General features: G+C 47.2%; 1 protein-coding gene across 3 annotated transcripts in view; it reads right to left on the minus strand.

Moving 5' to 3' along the window:
* The window catches only part of neurl1aa (neuralized E3 ubiquitin protein ligase 1Aa), a 74,245-nt gene that overhangs the window by 11,713 nt on the left and 42,216 nt on the right, over window positions 1-20,316 (minus strand). For all 3 annotated transcript variants that reach the window (XM_069166009.1, XM_069166010.1, XM_069166011.1), the window contains one exon: window positions 4,591-5,319. In XM_069166009.1, coding sequence (XP_069022110.1) covers window positions 4,591-5,319 — 729 coding nt within the window. The remainder of the gene's footprint in view (window positions 1-4,590; window positions 5,320-20,316) is intronic.

A 20,316-nucleotide genomic window follows, 5' to 3' on the forward strand; every position in this document is an offset into this window, starting at 1 on the left:
CACTATTTTATTTAAGACTTTTACATTGGCCTGACCTCTATTCTATTCACCTTTATTAGAACAGTACTTTATTAAACTTATTATTACGGTACTTTATCTAACAGGTAGGTTACTTTTATGCTGATGTCTTAAGTGGGTTTCCTAATAACAGAATTTTTGTTAGCGTGACTGACAGAACAGAGGAGGTTATAGCAGTGATGCTGATCAAATAAAACTGAATATTGCTTTTGGAAATATGACTCATGATATCGACACTGAACTTCTCTGGTGTTAATAAAAAAAATAAAAAAAAAGGAAACAAAAAAGTGTGATAAATTGTAAGCTTCTTGGGGTTCAAGCATTTCATCTCAGCCCCGCTGGCCAGGCAACTCCAGGCTCACCTGAGATAGATATGTATTTTACGCTCCGACCAGAAGGCAGAGTTCAACTTCAACTGAACTTTAAATCGCCCCCGAGTCAACACAAAGCAACACATCAGGAGTAGCAAAAAAAAAAAAAGAAAAGAAAAGAAAAGAAAGAGAGGCTACCTAACTCGAAGCAGCTGGAAGGTAAAGATGATGCGCTCCTCAGTGGGAATTCCAAGATGGTCCCCGATAATGAAGACGTGCCCTCGGACCGCTCTCATTGTTCTGCGGTTCCTGTTTTGATGGGCTGCCAAGGCTTTCTGCTGTCAGTGAGCGATGATTAGAAAACAGGTGGTGTTTGACAGTGAAGTCGGGGATCTGTCTGAGTGGCCATAAAAAGTACGACAACAACTGCACCACCCAGAATAAAACTCGGGTTTTAGTGCACGAGATCTGAATTTCTGTTTTTTGTTTTGCATTTGCTGAATTGATCGCTGATATTCTCTCTCAGAGCTTTATCGGAGCTCCCTGCGGTTCGTATCGACGTAGCTGTCACGGTCCCTTTGTTGTCGGCTAAGTAGGTCAAGCTCAGAGGACAGCATTTAACCCACAGTTGACACACGAGGAGTGTATAAATGCTTCGGTTTGAGAATTATTGTTACGTTACTGTATATTTCAATCAGACACTCGTGTTCTCTCGCTCTCTCTCTCTTTCGCTCACGTCTCTTTAAAAGCGAAGGTTGTTTCCTTTTCTCAGCTCTTTCAACCTACTGCTTCCTGTTTCCGTTGGCTGTCGCCGAAGAAAAGCCAGAATGCATTTATAGATGCGTTTTTTTGTTTTGTTTTTCCTCCTCAGACGAAAACACACTGGCGCCACCTTTTTTTTTGAAAAGGCCGCCGGGCCGCCGTTGCCGCACTGCTCTTAACTGCCTTGCCCGTGTCGGCCTGTTTAAGAGTTTAAGAGCGTCGGGTGCTGCAAGACGTCCTTCGGCGGACGTGGGAGAGATAGAATATCGTTTCGTAAAGACGGACTGTCGTCTTTTCATCTCGAGCGGTGGCGCGTGCGCGCACGCGCACCCGAAAAGGGTATAAAAGGGTCAAACGAACCTCGGGTGTCCCGGCACACTACGGGCACACAAAAAAGAAAAAAAGAAAAAAAAGTGTCCGCCCCGGTGAGACATCGCGCCGTCCCCGCTGTGTGCAGGTCACAGCCTCTCTCACTGCCCCCCCCCCCCTCCCCGACACACACACACACACACCTCTCCCACCCCACCCCTACTTCCTGTTTTTCATCTTGCAGCGCTCGGTGACAGCCCATCCGAGCGTCTGCTCCTCTCTCGCCTCGTCCTCTCGAATGTGTTGCGGATGCTTCCTGCCTCAGGACGTCGGCTGTAAATATTGTGACAAAGTGAGAACTAAAGCGCTCTCTCTTAATCTTTTGACCCCTTTTGAGATTCGTCAGCGCGTTCAACGCAAACACATTCGAACCCCACTCCACCCCCACCCCCAGGGGGAAGTGAGTGAATTAAAGTGCGGAGCTCGGTGCCAAATGCAGATCAATACAGCGATCTGTAAATCCCTGACCCCGGGACACACCGCTGAGCTAAAGGGGTTATTTCCACCATAAATTACTCTTTCAAAGTGGGATTATGCACAAAATGAAGCGTGCAGCGGGAGAACAAAGGCGGCTCATTACTCCACCCAGGACACAGATATGGTACAGCGGAATATACCACAATAGTAATATGTGAAGTCCTTCGTAAACCCATTATAATCTTGTGGATTAGTGTTTTTTTTATACTTTCTTTTTTTTTCCCTGTGTGAATCACTGCATTCACAAGCAGTTTATATATATATATAATTGGATTACACACTTTAATGTGGTTAGATATAAGGACAATTCAAGTTTCAAAACCTCCTATGAACACATATTTTATATTAATTAAACTGCATCTCACTACGAGACTCTTCACATCCTGGCATTAACATCCGCCCTGGGTGACCTGGTTTCAAGTTGATAGGTCAAAGGTCAGTGTTAAAGCACCCTGGATTGAGATCGTATCTGCTCAGACCACATTCAGAGGTGGTCTGACACGCATATGTCCTCATTCTTTTAGCAGTACGGACCATTTACTCAACAGACGTCCTCTGAATAATCAATACAAAATTATATCCAATAGAAAAACTGTCCTGATGCGATTGTGATGACGCATCTCAACTGTACACGAAGAAGAAAAGGAAAAACAGGCTGTCTACCTGATGCTTGTTTTACCAAAAACACCTTGTCTCTAATTTCTGACACAAATCAGACCCACAGCTGTGGAAGAGGCCCCGCCCCCCTCGCACAGTTCATTCATCCACCGCAGTGCAGAGCCCGACCCTCTCAAACCCGCCGGAATAACTCAATAATCTGAACCTGAACCGACGTGATCGGATCGAGTCTAACGGTTCAAGTTGTGAATTACAAACTCCAGCGTTCAGACATTTAGAAAAACGTCATCAATTTCTAACAGACCGAGCGTTACAATTATTAAAAAATGTAGTTTATTTTGCGTAAAGAGCGGCTATGGATCCGATCACGAGTGGTCACGTGTTTAGACGCATGTTACCGCCAGGCGTGAACAGGCGCTGCATTGTCATTCATAATCTGTTTACACAGCAGCCACATTTCTATCTGCTTCCTACATTATTGCGTGTTAAATGTTTATATATATTCCTTACAGATGCTAAATAGCTACAAGTAAAGCCAAATTACACATCAGGATGCAACACGGCAGCATTGTGAGACTGCGTTCCACTAAAATTAGCGCCGTGTTCAAAATGATGAAAGGGGTCCTGCTCGAGGTACCGGCAAGAAAATTAAACAAAATCCAGTTTGGTTGTAGATGAGTTCGAAGGCTTATCGCACGCCGAAACACCGCACAGCTGCTTGTAATACTGTGAAATAGGATTTCACGACTCCGGAAAGTTATCGTGGCAAACAGTGATTTCTACCCTCCGTCTCCGCGGTCGTGGTGTAAACAGCAGAGTTACAGCGTTCCTCTCACAGCCAGCGATGTGTGATTGGCCATCGGAGGTTTTATTTGATTTTTTTTTTTGCCTTACAGAGCGACAGTTTAACGGTGCAATCCACCAATTTTACACACGGAGACCAGTTTACTCGCCCCAAGAGAAGAAGCAACAGAAACATAAAGTAGAGCCTGGCTTCTATTTTAAAATGTAGACTTATACATAAACAATCTGAAGCCCTTTTTCCACACATGAACCGTGACTCACCGGACGTCACCCGGAGGAGCTTCTTGTGAAACACCCGACGTATGAATCAGTCGAAAGTGACTTTTCCGTTCAACCTCCTCAGCGCAAAGTCTGCGTAATGTCTAGATGGAGCCCATTTGATAATAACGCGGTTCATTGTGTGAACCGAGTGGGCGACGGTCGATCCAGTCGCCACCTCTCACCTGAACCAAACGCAGTATTTAGAGATGACTGGATAAAATGAGAACCGAGATTTTCTCTTTTTAAATGTGTATGTGTGTCGTGCATTCGTTTATCTGATGGAGATGGAGAACGTTAAATGCTCAGCGCCTCGTCACGCTGCTTGCAGTTAAAAAAAAAACCGCGACACTCCCGTTTATAACAATTAAAAAAAAAAAAAAAAATATGCTGAGCTCAGGTAAAACGCACACTGACTCTCGGTCATTCCAGCGATGGCATAGCCGGTTTCGGCGCGTGCTGATTGGTTAAAGCTGCTCCAATAGTTTCAAAATGAACCCAAAGTCTCCACCCAATGACTGCAAACGATTCCTGAAATATTCACATGGTAAATTTGTGTCTGGGTATTGCAGGCTACAAGAAAGAGTTAGATTCTGTCACTGAGATGAATACAAACTTCCTGGAAAAGTACTGCTGACGTCGTTTGGTAATTGAAGTCAAACACCAGTTTGTCATTTCTGTGCTGCTGCTTCCTGTTACCAGCCTTGCACGTACATCCCGTCGATGTATCTGCAATAATCTATTATTGTCTGACAAACTGCGGTCACTTTTAAGAGACGCAGGTGTTTACAAGCAGCGACGGTGAAGTGAACGGACGCCGCTTCATTTAAAGGTAGAATCCAGCCGGTTGTTGGTTCTTTTCTAGTCTCCGACTGTACGTGAACTGCAACGCCAAATGGCTTTCTCATGTTTTGCGTGTTATTTCGTCTGCCCTTTAAGAGTCTAACGGGGCTCTCCTGCAGCGCTCGCTTACCCAGAATCCTCAGCTGCGTCACGGCTCCGTGCAGGCCGAAGAACATCCAGAGGGGCCGCGAGTTGTCCACGCACACCTGCATGCCCACGTTGGTGCCGTTGTGGCTGAGGATGACCTCGCCCTCCTGGTTGACCAAGAAGCCCAGGATGTCGCTGCTCTGCAGCGGCGTCGGCACGCGGCACACCGCCCAGAACTCCTTCCTGTCCACCAGCGCCTCGGGGTTGTAGGGCAAGTCGCTTGGGCGCAGCACGGCGGGGTCGCACGAGGTCACGCCGTAGGACAGGGAGCCCGAGCGCGCCAGGCTGGACTTGGTGACCTTGATGAACACGGTCTCTCCGGTGCGCAGCGGCCGGTTGGTGAACACCAGCGTGCGCTCCTCCCGCGTGTGCTCGGAGCGCGCCACCGTCTGCTCGTCCAGCGTCTTGATGTGGGCGCCGCGCAGCTGGTGGAAGTGCAGGTCGCTCTCCAGGGCGGACGGCAGCAGGGAGGACTGCTGGGAGTTGAGGGAGTTCTGGGGGATGGGGCAGGCGGAGGAGGACGAGGCCGAGGCCAGGTGGAGGGTGTGGCGGTGGGGGTGGTTGTGGGCGGGGCCTCCGTCCTCCTGCTGCAGGTTGAGGTCGCACAGGCTGACGGACAGGCGGGAGTCGTCGGCTTCGCGGCGCAGCGAGGAGGAGCGCACCGTGGTGAAGGAGCGCGGGCGGAGGCAGTCGGGAGGAACAATCTCGCTTTCTGGAAAGAGACGGGAGCAGGAAACGGAGAGAGAGAGAGAGAGAGAGAGAGAGAGCGAGAGAGAGCGGCGGTTATTAATGGCCTCGCTGTGTTTTCTCTCTGATTAGCAATTTGCCCAAGTCCTGTGGCGATGAAGTTTCAGTCAGTTCTGAGAAGGAAAGAATTAGCAGCAAAGTCTGACAACAAGATAATGATAACAGAAAAGAAAGAGAGCAATTTAATTTCAGCTGCATGAGTTGGATGCAGAGTTCTAATTACTGAACGCTGTGTCAGGAAGCGTGTTTAAAGATAAAGAAATTAAAGAAAGTGTGAGCCGAATCATCAAGTTTTAGACAAGAAAATGCTGTTTGCTATCAGTCGCAGAAGAACAAATTACTGAAATGAAACTTGAAATATAATGTGTGCGGGTGGGGGAGGGGGGGGGACGAGTGGGTGGGTGGGTGGGTGGGTGGGGGGGGGGTGCAGTTTCGTTCCTGAACTCCTCATTCACGCCGTTGATTTCTGACTATACGTGTCTCTAATAGCAAGAGTCAAGGTCACGCGCGTACAAACACGCACACACCTCTCATTGGCCGCCTCCCGTCTACAGCTGTGCCAAGCGGCAACCAGCAGCGACATCATCCGTTGGTTTGTGAACGTCTGTTGTGAAGCATCGAGTTCGGATTTTGGCCGACGCCGTCTCGCTAGTTCGGCGCAGGAAGCGACCGTATTGTGGATCTGACTTAGATCTGATTGGAAACCCGACGATGCTACGTCCCCCGCCCACCGATAGCCGCAAACCTGACCGCACCACAGGCCCGTCTAATCAAACAGACACGGCCCCCAAAAACACGCCCGTTTGAAGCTTATTTTCTAATTAATGACGGGATTCTTTTTATGATGCACCTCCAGAAAACTAATAAGAAGTAACGATTTAAACGAACAGCACCGAGGTGACGCGTTGAGAAATTTGATTGACTTAGAATTTCACGAGAGGAATTGAAAACCAGCCGCTGACCCCCCCTGAAGAGTCTCTCCAGTCCTGCCCGGCTGCAGGCCGCTTTATATCTGACGGGGACCTGAGAGGCCCGACTCCAGATAAACCTCTTAGCCTCAATTACCAGGACTGTGGGACGGACCGCTGACTGAAAACTGCCGCCGAGGCGAAGACAGATTCATGACAGCCGTAAAGAACAGATCCGCCTGCAACAGCAATAATTCCAATTTCTAACTCTTTTTTTTTCTTTTTTTTTTTTTGCTGCTAATTAACAGCAGCAAGTCGAAGACATCAGCAGTCGTGCACGGGGGAGGACGTTGGTGTCTCATCAAGGCAGCTATTCTTTTAATTCATGCACGAATCAGGTTACACAACAAACTTCAATACGCGCATATAATGTGGGAAGTAGTTGTGCTGACAGTCTGCAGGACGACTGTGTTGGTGTGATTATTTACAGCCGAAGAAGATTACATACTGATTGAAGCGGGAATCCATTTGTCGTTTTTTTTTTTTACTGGACTAAAGTAGATCCGAGAGTCGATAGAAATGATGAAGCAAGAATTTACAAGAGATTTGCTTAAAATCAGATGCAAACGACTTTTTGTGAAGTGGAAAGAAGTCAAAATGTGATTTGGGGAGCTCTCGAGGCTTTGATGGACTTCAAAAGTAAAGTAGAATAAAAGATTAAATAAAAAAAAAACCCAAAAATGCAGAATCAACTTTGCAGGCGCTATCTTCGTATTTATGTGTCAAAATTTCAAGCTCGCATACATAAAGAGTGAAGTTAACCGCAACTCCCAGGGTGTATTTCACACCGTACCTGCAGATATCAGAGAAGCTGGCTCTGTAAATACTTCAAACGTATCTCTTTGCTTTACTTGGGTGCACTACTGCGCCTTTCAAATGCGATTTGCTTTATTCTGCATTTTAACTTTATTTTGTTTTATTAATATCCTGCCGTGTGTCTAATTAGATCTCTTCTTATGCATTTATTTGTTCTTATTTTTAAATCAAATATTAGCATTTTAAATCAAATTTCTTTAGGTTCCTTTTTTTAAAAATTTGTTTTCACTGCATGTAATTCTCTTGCTGCATTTCTTGTTCGAAAAGTGCAATACAAATATATTTATTATCATTTCAGCATCAGCATCCAATCATTGAGCTTGTTCTGCTTTTAGAGCCCCAAACGGCTTTAATCAGTTTTGCAACTTTGTGTCGGTATTTTCTTACCAAACAGAGCAACAACATTTTTTACATTTCTTCCAGCTTCTTGACTCTCTTTATCTTTACCGCAACGGCCGCTGAGGCTCACGGGTATTGTAGTACACTGAGCCGACTCTTGTGTTTCTGCTCCAGAGAAACATTGACGAGTTTATTTTTAAAAGAAAAAAAAAAAAATGTCAAAGTTGGTGGAAAAGCACTTTGTGACCTGCAGCTCCTCCGATTTCACGGCTCCGCTTGACCTGTTGTTCGATTCGTGTTTTGGACCTCACGCCAGGATCTGAGATCCTCCCCCACATCTCAACTAAAACCCTCCTCTTTGAAGTGAACCTGAGAGAATACGTCAGTCCTCCTCTTCAAAGACGGAGGCTGACACCGAGCATCGCGCTGCGAAACGTGTTGAAAAGCGAAGCGGAGACGACAGCGAGCCTCCTCGGCGTTTGATCCCCGCCGAGCGACGCCTCCCGGCGAGGCGTCCGTGAAACGCCGGGATTGGCATCGCCGCTCGCCTCAAAGTCAGTGTCGGCCCTCAATTAGCGTTAGCCGCTATGCCCCGTGATTAATGTTTAATGGGACTCCGGCCTTGTAATTGTGCTAATTGATTTCCTGGAGAGGCGTAAAACGGAGAGCACGGCGCCTTCGGTTTGCGCCGGGCGGCTCCCGGAGACCGCTAATGAACCGTTAAACACCTCCACGCTCAGAAGTGTGCGGCGGTTCGCGGGGAGTCCCCGAGGCCGGCTGACGATGACGAGCGCACCGCCTCTGATTTCATCCACCGTTTCCCTCCGCTTTTCAGATCCCGCTACCGAACGGACTCGGGAGCCTTTCGTGAGAGGCTTTAGCAGAACCGAGGCCCGGAGAACGCTGCCCGCCTGGCGCGTGCGTTACCCTCCGAGGCAAGTCCCCTGTCTGCTTGTTCTGTGTCCTCCTCTCCTCACCTCCCGTGGCCACGCCCCTCACCGGTCCCAGCAGCTGCAGCCACTCACCCCGGATCACCACCTGCAGGTGTGCTGCATCTCCATGATCACCTCCCCGGACTATATGTACCCTGCTCCTGCACTCCTCTGGTGGTCGGTGCATTACTACTACTACCAGCAACAGCTCGGCGACGGCGAGTTACTGCGAGTGCGAGTTGTGCACCGCAAGGACCGCCAGTCAGGCGTCCGTCACCCGTCCGTCCCGTTCCCGCTCCTCCGGCTCCTGTTCCACCTGCAGAGCTACCTGTCGGAGTCACCAGTCGGTGGAGTTGCCCTCCCGACTCGGAGGATATAGCGGTCCTGTCCGCTGTCCCGCCGCCTGCGTCTCCCTGGACCAGTCGGTTGAGTTGCCCTCCCGACTTGGAAGCAAGTGGACGCTGTAGGTGCCACCTTTTGTTTGTTTGTTTGTTTTCTGTTTATGGGAATAAAGACTGTATTTTGGAACCGATACCCGAGTCTGTGAGCCTGCATTTGGGTCCTGGTAAAACACCACCTCGTAACAGATGCGGCCCGAGCCGGCTCGCTGCGAATTATCTGTGCATTTGAATGACGTCACCAAAACAAAATGAAGTGCGCGTTTGTCTGGCAGAGGCGGCCACCATCGCTCCGTCCTAAATTGGATCACGAATGTGAACAGACTTCCTTCGAGAGAGTTCCTGGACGACGGCACGTCTCCGGGGAGGATGACGGCGGATGGAGAGAGAGAGAGAGAGAGAGCGAGATGAGGAAGAGAGAAGAGGTAAAGCCAGTGAGGGATGGATGGGGGTGTGGAAGTGTGGGGGGGAGGGGCAGGGGGGCTGTGACAATGTTGGATTTACGTTGAAAGGAGCTGGCGGCGGGCTCCGAAGAGCCGCAAATCATCTCGCCGTCTCCGTCGCCCTCTCGCTCAAACGCAGAGCGTGTGAACACAAACCTCCGACACACGGCAAATTGATTCCTCTAAAAAATATAGTCTTTTATCAGCTTCTCAGCGGGTTTATGTTCCTTTTTTTTTTTTTTTTTACTTCCTCTTCCTCTCTGGCTTTTCAAAGAGGGAGTCATGTCCAACCCGTATTGGCTTGTGTGCCGTGTATTCTTCTTTGTTCATCAAAGGCTGCAGCGTCGTAGGCCGCGCTGTTGTCAGCTCGCAGGACAGAAGAGTGGAATGAAAGGACTGCAGAACATTTGCCGTGCATTTGTAAAAAAAAAAAAAAAAAGTGGGTTTGTGTCCGTTTGTGACCTCACCAGCTGCTGCCCGCTAATCGTGGTGCACCTGCGTTTTTTTTTTTTTTTTTTTTTTTAGCTGATACAATCCTTTTGTCCAATTGGGTCCCCTTTTCAAATCCAACGCTCGCAGATGCTCTCCGCCATTGGCCGAGGCCAAAACTTTGAAAGCTGCATTAAACACTGTGTGAGTGTATTTGTGTGTGTGTGTGGGTGTGGGTGGGTGTGGGTGGGTTTCAGTTTCTGTAATGGGGCCAGGGAAGATGCAGCTGCTGACACTGTGAGCCTGCAGTGGGGGGGAAAGAGAGGTAGGGGGGATGGCGGGGGCGGTATCACCTGATTCGTCACTTTTTGATTGAATTTCAAACCGAATGTCGCACCTGTTGGGCCGAACCATTAATGAATTCAGGGGAGTGGGGGGGCTATTTTCTTTTTTTTTTTTTTTAAACTGAAACCCATTTGGCTCTTTTTCAGCTCCTCCTCAGAGTTTTTTTTTTTATTAGAATAATTGGGCACCTGTTCGGCTAATCCATCTCAAATGCACGGACAACAGTGTGAGGAGGAGGAGGAGGAGGAAGAGGGCGGCAGGCAGGCAGGCAGGCAGCGTGTCTATTTTGGCCCACACAGGGCTTTGGCTGTGGCTGTAAATGTTTTTGATTAGCGAATAGCTGCAAAGCAGGTTAGCTAATGCCGTGTGTGTGTGTGTGGGGGGGGGGGGGGCTGGCTGGCTTAGTGGCTTTGCAGGACTGAGCAGACAAAACGTGCCAGTGGGTTCAAGCCAGTGTAGGAGAGAGAGAGAGAGAGAGGTGGGGAGGGAGGTGGATTTATTCTCTCACGCAGACAATCTATCTCACAGGGCTTATCTTTATCCATCGTCTCTGGAAGGTTTCATCTGATGTCAGCGAGGGTGAGGCGGGGAAGAGGGAGAGAGGGAGAGCTGGAGCGAGGAGGAGACGACGACGACGGAGGGAGAGAGATTTTTGAAAAGAGGAGAGGAAGAGCTGTGGATCAGGCAGGTAGAGATGGATGTCCAGGGGAGATAAAGCAGAAGGCAGCATGTTGCTCAGCAGTGACCGAGCCGGGGATTAGGAGCCGCAGACTGACCGGTACAACACTGGCAGGGAGCGGGCGAGGCAGGGATGGAGTCAGAGGGGTCTTTGTTGAGAGATGTTTGGGATGTTCTTTATTCTCTGGCACCGGCCCAATCCCACCCCACCCCCCAGTTCCCGATCGGGCCGGGCCGACTTTGAACCCGGAGCTTTTTGGAAAGAGCAGCGTGCTCCCCGGGCGACACATGGCCGTAACAAAGAGCCAGGCAAAACGCCCGGTAAGTCACAAAAGCCCCCCCCCCCCCCCCCCCCTCCGTCCCTTAGGTCATCGGCAGGATTCGGCATGCCCCGCCCCTTTTCTGCCAATCAGCATGCCAGGAGCCTTACCGCTAATAACCTCCATCATAAGGTTCTTATATTAAATCTCCCCTGTTTTATTCCATTGCTCGAGCACGGAGGAAGGCAAATTATTTACACCGCCAGCACGCCCACTACTTTACTATCGATCAGACAAAATGGATGGATAATCATATTTCAGTATGTGGAGAGTCAAAGCAAAAATCAGTTCACACTACTTTTCAAAGAGCATTCAATAATGATTTAAATATATAAAAAAAATGAGCAAAGTCATACTTGACAATTCATTTTCTGTCATCAACTGATTGATTAAGGGAGAAATCATTGCAGCTATAATCTAGATATCTTTATTTTGATGTGCAACCAAAACGTTATGATGCGCAAAATGTAAATAAAAAAAACAAATGCAATGTTTGGCAAATCATATAAACACATATTTTATTGAAAATAGCCCAAAGACAACATGCGAAATGTTGAAACCGAGACATTTTATTATTAAATAAAAAATAACATTTGGGAACTGAGGAGTTTCTGGAGTTTTGGAAGTGAAATGTCCCATTGCCTGAGATAGGATTTCAGTTGCTGAACAGTTCAGGGTCTCCTTTGTTATGTTACTGATCTGTTGTCAGTTCACCTAATTAGTTGTGAAATGTTCCACCAGGTGTTTTTTCTTTTTTCATCTTTACACAACTTTTCCAGTCTTTTGTTGCCGCCGTCACGACTTTTTTTTTTTTTTAGATCAAATTCAAAATGAGCATATATTTTTCACAAAACAATAAAACGTCTAAGTTTCAACATTTGATGTGTTGTCTTTGGTCTAAATATGGGTTTATATGATTTGCAAACTGCCAAATTTGGTTTTTAATTAACATTTTACACAGCGCCCCAAAGTCCGCGTGTTTACCAGCCTTGTTTTCTTTTTGTTCGTCTATTTCCTGCTCGCGCTTCCAACTCTGTCTTCTTTTTACCGATCTCTTCCTTGATCTCACGTCTGAACTTGGTACAATTTAATCATCAATAGGAACGACGGCCATAACAACAACAAAAAACCTAATAAAGAGGGATTACCCTTTAAATAGGAGCGTAATCACGGCGCCTGACCGTCACGGCCGCCTAATTTTAGAATATAATTTGTGATCCGGCACGCTGGTGGCCGTCCGCCGGCTCGAACTGTGTCACAAAGGACCGAGTCATGCACCCGCATGACTCCTGTTGTCTAAAAGGGTTTGAGAACGGGAACAGTAAATACACTGCTGATCTCCCCCCCCCCCCGACGATGCATCAGAGGGGCGGTGGCGGCGAGCCGGATGCTTCGGCGGATCTGCGCCGAGCGCCTCCGAGCTTCTTCTTCCCAGCGCAGGAGAAGACGCACAAAAACAGGAAGCGCCGCGTAAATCCTGAAGAGTTCCCTCCAGTTTCAAAGTTATCTGCTGACAAAGTTTGAGCCGCAGTACAGTAATTTAAAACGGAGTATAAATGCCAAATCATCATCTGGTTTATTCCTTTCCGAGCTCTTTCACCAGCAGCCAACATGTAAATTCCACAAAGCCCTCTTTTAGGCCAAAACACACAACGCTCCTAAAACGTGCTTTACCCGACGTATGGAGGTCTTTTACAGCAAAACAGACCAGCGAGAACGTCTTGTAACATCTCCTCAACCCCCCCCCCCCTCCTCCCCTCCGATGTGAACGTGAAGCGTCTTCCTAAAGTGCTGCTATTAACGGGGGGCAGGGGGGGGGGCCCGAGTCCTGCCAAGTCCAACAGCAGTGCCAGTCAAGCGCTCGCAGTAATCAAATCATCGTTTCGCTGAAAGCGGTCGGTTTCTCCCTGAAGAGCGGGAACACCGTCCCGCCTCTCCCCCTCTGTCTCCCTCTGTCTCCGGTCTGGATAACACAACAAACGCAGCTAATAGACTTCTGTCCTTCCAGATGTCTTCATGCTGCTGCAGTCCAGAGAGAGAGAGAGAGAGAGAGAGAGACACTGAGCTCAGCCAGCGAACAAAAAGCACCAAAACAACAGAGCGTCTGAGTTCTTTTTTTTTTTTTTTAACCGTCAAGAAGAAAGAGAAAACCCACTCCATCTTTAAAAGTGTTTGTTTCTCTGAACACTTTTGGACTTTTATAATTAGTGCGGCGCTTTAAGTTGGTCTCGTCCCTCGGTGCGTCCCGCTCCTCATTACACATTCAGAATTTTTTTATTTTTTTATGGTAATAATTAGTCGCTCTGCAGCCCCTGGGCAGAGAAAAACATTTCTCTTGTTTTTATTCTCGTGACTCACACTCTTCACTCCTTTCTCTTTTCATTATAAAAAAAAACAACAACCTTTCGCAGTCCTTCATCTGATCTGATAGGATAATATTTCAATATCGTGTTTTTAATATAAGGCCCAACTTGAACTGACTGCAGCTGTACATCGTGTAGTGGCACCGACTTCTCAGGTCAATTTATGATTCTTCATCTTCGAAAACAAAGAATCAGATTAAAGAAACTTGTTTGAGGTTGCTGAGGCGATTATTCTCAGATCAGTTTATGAAAGTGACTTCCTGAATGCGTGAGTTTGGCGCCAAGAGACTCTACGTTCAGTTGTGTTTTTAAAATTTTTTTTATTTTTTTTTATACCGGTACAATATGGTAACCATCTACTTTCATACCGCGGTATAATAGTGATACTGGGAGAACTCGGCCAGCCAATTTATAAGTTAGTGTCAGGATTAGGGACCGGTGGACCGACTCAGTGAAACAACCAAGCAGAGTAGAGTGCTTCCAGCTGATCCAATCCAGCATCAACCATGGACCACGCCAACCCAACGTCTAGTTATACAAGCAATATAATACGAGTCGGTGAGGGTGTATCAGTGGAGTCACTGTTAGAGATCCAGCAGTGGATCCCCTGCACTCACTAAATCATTCGAAGAGTCCTGAGAGCTCACAGGACTTCGTCTCTACAGCCGCAGCTTCCGGTTCTTTCTGTGAACGCCCAGTAATGTCTGAACGAACGTTACCGAAGAAGTTAACACTGAGAGGAAGCCAGGAATGTTCCAACAACAGGCCAAAGCTAAAGCCTCATTAGTGTGAGGCAATGGCGGAGTGGTTTAATCCAAGTTTCATGGTCATTAATATGTTAATCTGCAGCTGCACCGGTTTGAGTCTGAGGGTTTGGAAAAGGAGACTTCATTTGAATAAAACTGAGCAATTGTTAACCCCCCAACCGACAAAAAAAAACCCAAAAAAACTCTCCGAGTTCGACATATGTAGGTAGAGGTTAATGCAGCCAGACGAGGCCCGCGATTTATCGTTCATCGGCGTTTCCTGTGGAGTCAGTGGAGGGAAAACGTGAAGCCGTCGTTCCACCCGCGCTCGACGGGAGCAGAGGGAGGGGACGGCGTCTCTGTCGGAGACGGCATCCTTCACTTCAGCCGTGAAAAGGTTTCGGGACGGGACGACCCCGCCTCCCGAGCCGAGGCGATGTCACCGATATAAGCTCGCTCCCTCTGACACGCGACGTGAAAAGACGTAAACAAAAGAGCCCGCCGCGCCTTCATCCATCAAACCTTCACGCTTTGTTTTAACCTCACTGAAGCCCTTCCAGGATCGGTTTTCCCCTCTCACCTCGCACACGTCTGTCATCTTTACAAAAACAAAGACTGCGGTGTCGTATATAACTCGGTCCCTCCGGGGGTTTTATTTCATGATCGCTGTGATCAAAAATATCGCGGCAGATTTTCTCCAAAATTTTAGTTTTAAGCGAGTTTTTTGGCGGTAAACCTGCGGAAATTCGAAAACAAATTGCAAATAGAGAAAAATGTGATTTGTTTTAAGGACTACCTGATAAACATTGACACGCTTTTTCCTTATTAGGTTCGGCACGGCTTCTGCCGACGGCCTTTTTTGCAGAAATATAGCAGGAATTAAAAATAAATGCAAGCTCCAGCAAATATTGAGGCGATCGCCTGAACTCGTGTTAACTATTCACACACACACACACACACTGATGATATACATCCTGGAGGGAAGAGCTTTTAGCACACGCCAGCTGCACTGTACTTTACAGCTAATTTGATCAAAATTGTCCACTTGAAAAGGAATTCATTACTCTTTTCCTCACCGTCTGCCAATCACCTCGGGTGACGGCGGAGTGTTTTTGCTCGACGGGCCCTCGCTCTCCCGGTCAAGAAGCACCGTGTCATGCGATCCATCACCTGAGGACAATCTCTCCAAAAACACGCCGGAGGCTGTTTAGTGCTGCAGCAGCCCTGTCCTGATGGACTGTAAAGACCCCCCTTCCCTCTCTCTCCCCCCCCCCCCCTCCCACCCGCCCTCCATCCTCTTCCAGGACACTGTGTTTTCATATGAACTAAATTAACTGCTTTGCTTCTCCGGGGTGACAGCTCGATTGGCCCCGCTCCTCCTCTGAGTCAGCCCCGATGAGAGGTGTGAACAGCCTCAAGGCTTTGCAATCAGACTCCATTCTCTCGTCCTTCAGGGAAGTCCCACGGAGGGGCCCCCCTCTTGATTAAAGCTCTGCCTCTGACTGACTCATACAATCTCGGTCCTAGTGGCTTCACAACAGCTGGAATTACTCAGTTACTCAGCCTCCCGCCCGATGTCAAGTAAAGTCCTGCCGTGTGTGCCTGTGTGTGTGTGTATATACACATGAGAATGGCAGCTAAAGCGAGGACCAGGGACAACGGTATATATTAAACAACCTTTTGTGGCTTGTTGGCTTTCGAGCCTTCGGGGACAGCTTCCGTCTGCCCGAGAGAAAATCCGGCCAAACCTCCACGATATTGCGTTTTCCCAGTTCGAGGCCGGGTACAGTCAATCTCCTGCCACCTGAGGCACCTGAGCAGAAGCTTGTCTGACACCTTTTCTCCACAGCAGAAGCATAAAATCCAGATATGTTCGTGGTTCACGTGTTGCAAAGAGTCCAAACTTTGTCACAGCAAAGCAGGGTGCTAAAAATCACGTCTTGGTTTATTAACCCTTTGAACCATCGATGCTATTTTCGGGGTAATTTCACTACCTTCACTCTTAAGCTCATATCTTGGTCATTATAGGGGCTGACCATCCCTATATGTTTTTTTTTTTTTTTCAGGACAGTCTAGGCTATCCAGATCTTTCATCTTTTATTTTGATAATACTTCTCACCATAACTTATTCAATATAGATATAATTAATAATTCACAGTTGTGTAGAGGAGATTGTCTTGAATCTGGCAATATCTGAACCGTGTTTGTGTGACATTGTATGACTCAGCAATTTGAAAAAATATGTTCTCTGCGCCTGACGGACAATAAATGTCATGGGTGACTCCGGGTAGCCGGGAGTCCGAACCACGGACTCACCCTCTGGACATACGGCCCAGTGATATGGGCTAATAACTCGGCTGTAGTGTAGGCCCACAAATATGTTGTTATTATTTTCATACAAAGTGGGATGTAATGTCAGCCCTATGCTCGAAACAGCTGTGATTTTTCAAACTGGATTCGCTGAAAACGTGAAAAACGACAGGTATCATCAGAAAGAGGAAGTTCTGCTGTTGTGATATACAGCACGTTGTGAAGCGATCGGGACTTATTTCAATTGTTTAATTAAGAATAGCGGGGGTAGAAATGGTGGAAACTGCTTCATGCAGAGTGTAAACGACGACGCAACTTTAAAGTCGAGTTCCTCTGCAACGCTTCGTCACACAGACGAGCCGCCGACGTTTCTGGAAAGCTCAAACCGTGCAGTTTCATAGGACATCAGATGCATCTGATTAACACTCGTTGCGCAATTCAGCTGAGAAGAAGGGGTAGGGACTTGGACGCAATTTGCATCCGTTGGGTTCCAAGGCTTAAGACTCGTAAGAAAAGATCAGGGTTGGTTTCAGCTTCATTAGCAGGTTTGAAGGTGGGACGGGACGCTCTTTTAAATTACCATCATCATGCTCGCAGAGGTGTGAACACTCTATATCAGCCCTGCCCTCCCCCTCGTGTCCACTGACACGTATGTCGTATCACCCCGCAATGAGATACGGCTCCCCATTTCAATCTTGTCTACTTCAAAGGTGTTCCTTAATGTCGCCCGGGGTCATCCTCCACTCCTTCGCTTCGGTCCCGTCCTCAGAACAGCCTCGGGACAGAACAGGGGGGAATAGATGATATAATCACAAGCCACAGAAAAGGCACATGGGAGGCATTGCTCTGAACATGTGCTAAGAACTCTGGCTGTCATCAATATTTTTTTTTTTTTTTTTTATCAAGGGATTAAATTAGCACCTGTATGTGAAAGAGGAGGTGAAGCTGATTTTAAATTCTCATATTTATTAAATCAAACTCATCAAAGTCGCGTGTAATGTGAAAGGATTTTTCTTTTTAGTGACAACCCCACAGAGTTTTATGCTGTTTTTCTCTCCCAGATCAACTTTACAGCCTGTTGATGTCGGTTTTTTTCTTTTTAATTTATGGCTTGTTGAGTATGCCCCCAAGTGCCTGAAAAAAAAATAAATCAATGAGTACCGCCTTGAAGCATGTCTCCAGTTTGTCAGAATTTGCAGTAAACAAGAATGAAGGAAACTTTTTCTCTGGATTTGGTGGAGACTTAAAAATGAGAGCAAATGTAATCGATTAAAAACATGTCTATGAATGAATGCTAATGTTTCTTCTTATCCACCAACTAAACTGATAATATCACAGTGTAGATTGTTTCTGCTGCCCCCATCTGGCCAAAACAATACCCAGCAAAGTATGTTTAAGACGTGCAGTCTACTTGACCTGCAGCCGGGTATCGCGCCTACGCCTCTAATATGCCCAACAGTGAGGGGGTAAAGAAGCCATCGCTAACTGCTAAGTTAATGTCGCTAGCAGATTTACATAGCTTGTAAAAAAAAAAAAACTGTGGGGTCAGTCTCCGAAAGAAGTAGAGAGCTGTGGGTGCGTTTTGCAGAATCAACGTAAGTTTAAATGTACAGTGAGTAATTAGCTGCTGTGGTGAAGACTAAAGCAAATGAAATAGGTTGAGAGATTAGCAAACATCGCTGCCAGAAGCACAGCGGAAATGAGACGATATGTTTACAGCAGCACGTTGGTCTGAAGGAGCATTTTTAGTGGATGCAGCTTTTGGGTCTGAAAAACGAGGCCAATACGGAAGTGCGATAAACTGCAATACCACCAAGGGCCACTAGGTGGTCGGGGCGTCAAAGTCGAACTCGAAGGCTTCAATAACGGCTGTTCGCAAACCGAGGGGGGTGACGTCACTGTTTGTTGCCTCTCCGTTCAAATCCAGGAGAGCGAGGTTCGAGTCTGCTTTCAAGAAATATTTTTCTAATCCAAATCCAAAAGTTTTGGAGCCCGACCCCTAAATACATGTTATTTTTCTCCCCTAAACTTGACTGTGAAGTTTTTCACACCGAGGCGAGGCAGCGTATACCCTGACAGAGCCTGCTTTAGCAGAGTGAGCAGTGGATTACATGCCTTGGCCTGATAACGGGTTGAGATCAAAACAAACAAATCATGCCTTCTAATTTTAGCAACTTCAGCCATTCTCTCATCCCTCTTTGAGACCCTACATTTCTACGTAGTGAGCTCCATATTTATTTTGCCTCGGACGCAGAAGGATAACGTTGATTCTCTGTGGGCCGGGGGTGGAAACGCTGAGCGGTCGACTGACAACCTCTGAGCTCCTGTGACAGGACCTGCGTTGCACTTGAGTCACGATCAACCTCGATTAAAAATAACAACTAGACCCAAATTTAAACTGACAGTCGGCGGAGTAAAAAAAAACACTAAATAGAACAGGTGACAGAAACTGCAACACAATGCTGGAGGGTGACGCATATGAGGTGATATTGAGACAGGTGTGTGTGAATGGAGACTCTACCCTCTGCTAATTTACATTATTAAAGGGTTACAGTACACACAAGCTGTACAAAAACGTCTCCGAGCGAGAAACTTAATCCACCGTAGAATTTTAATTCAATCTTTATGTCGTGAGGATTATGGTATTTCCAAGGAGGCACAATGAATAATCTCACTCGCCGCTGGAAAACACTTCAACTTTATTGATCCCAGAGGGGAAATTGTGGGTCATCGCGGGTTGCCAGGAGTCGATGCGCAGGTTGGGAGAGATTTTGAGTGAGAATGCGATAAAGGATCTAAATTAAAGCAAAGAAGGGGTGCTTTGAAGATAAAACGTCTCCAGTTGTACAAAAGACATTTTCAATAACGGCCAAAGCAGAATGTATCTAAGATAGCTGTTATTGAAAGATTTAGAATGAACGAGGAAAAACGCTGCTTTCTATTTCTTTTATCTGTTCCCTCCCAGGCTGTGGGTTTATAATTGAGAATATGAAGCAGGAAAAAAAAACAAAAAAAAACAAGAGCTCCTCAAGAGCCTCATGAAATAAGGAGTGAAAGCGAGGAAAGATTGGCCTCAGATGTGGGAGCTCAGGGGCGTATCCGCGGACAGGGGAAGGTTCGTGGAGCATTGCGCGTAGAAACGTGACATAAAGGGTCGAGATGGTGAATTTCTATCTCGAGCCACGGTAGCCTTTCCACCCGTCTGCACTAAGGCGTCTTGTTTGTGGGGGCAGATGTCAGTCAGTAGGACCCCCCCCGAGGAACAAGGAACAACAACTGCTCTGTAGGCGGCCCTGCGTACAGCCTGACGGTAAAAAGACAGTAGAAATTACTTAAAGAGGGCTGAAGAGAAGCCCGGTTCGTGAAGTCAATTTTACTCATGGCGCCAAATCACAACACGGCATTTCGTGGCATTTAAAGTCTTTACAACAGAACTTTCCAGCATTATACAGAGGAACCCGACAATTCAACAATTCCCTGGTAGGGAAAAACGCCGCTTTAAGGGAGGAAAAACCTCCAACAGAGGGGAGGAAAAACTCCCTTTTAACAGGAAGAAACCTCCGATTGTGTTTCAGAGGGTCAGATATTTCCCAGGGAGATGCGTTAGAGGTTTTGGTGAGTCCGCACCTCGTTGGTCCTCTGCTGCTTGATATTTCAGCCGTTTTCTGCTTTCATCTTAAAGGAACATTGTGGGGTTTTTTGGGGGTTTTTTTCCCTTCCTATGTGCAGACAGTAATTTGATCGGACAGATGCGAGAACAGGACTTGGAGTTACGAACCTATAAGCGCCGCTCGTCATCGGCAGAGACGAGGGAGAAAAAAAACCAACACAAAGAGTATAGATTCCCTCGCGCTCGGGACGCTAAAACATCCTCC

The sequence above is a fragment of the Embiotoca jacksoni genome, unplaced genomic scaffold (genome assembly GCF_022577435.1).
Source record: "Embiotoca jacksoni isolate LCO1_2020_lvr unplaced genomic scaffold, fEmbJac1.0.p SCAF_36, whole genome shotgun sequence".
NCBI classification, from domain to species: domain Eukaryota; kingdom Metazoa; phylum Chordata; class Actinopteri; family Embiotocidae; genus Embiotoca; species Embiotoca jacksoni.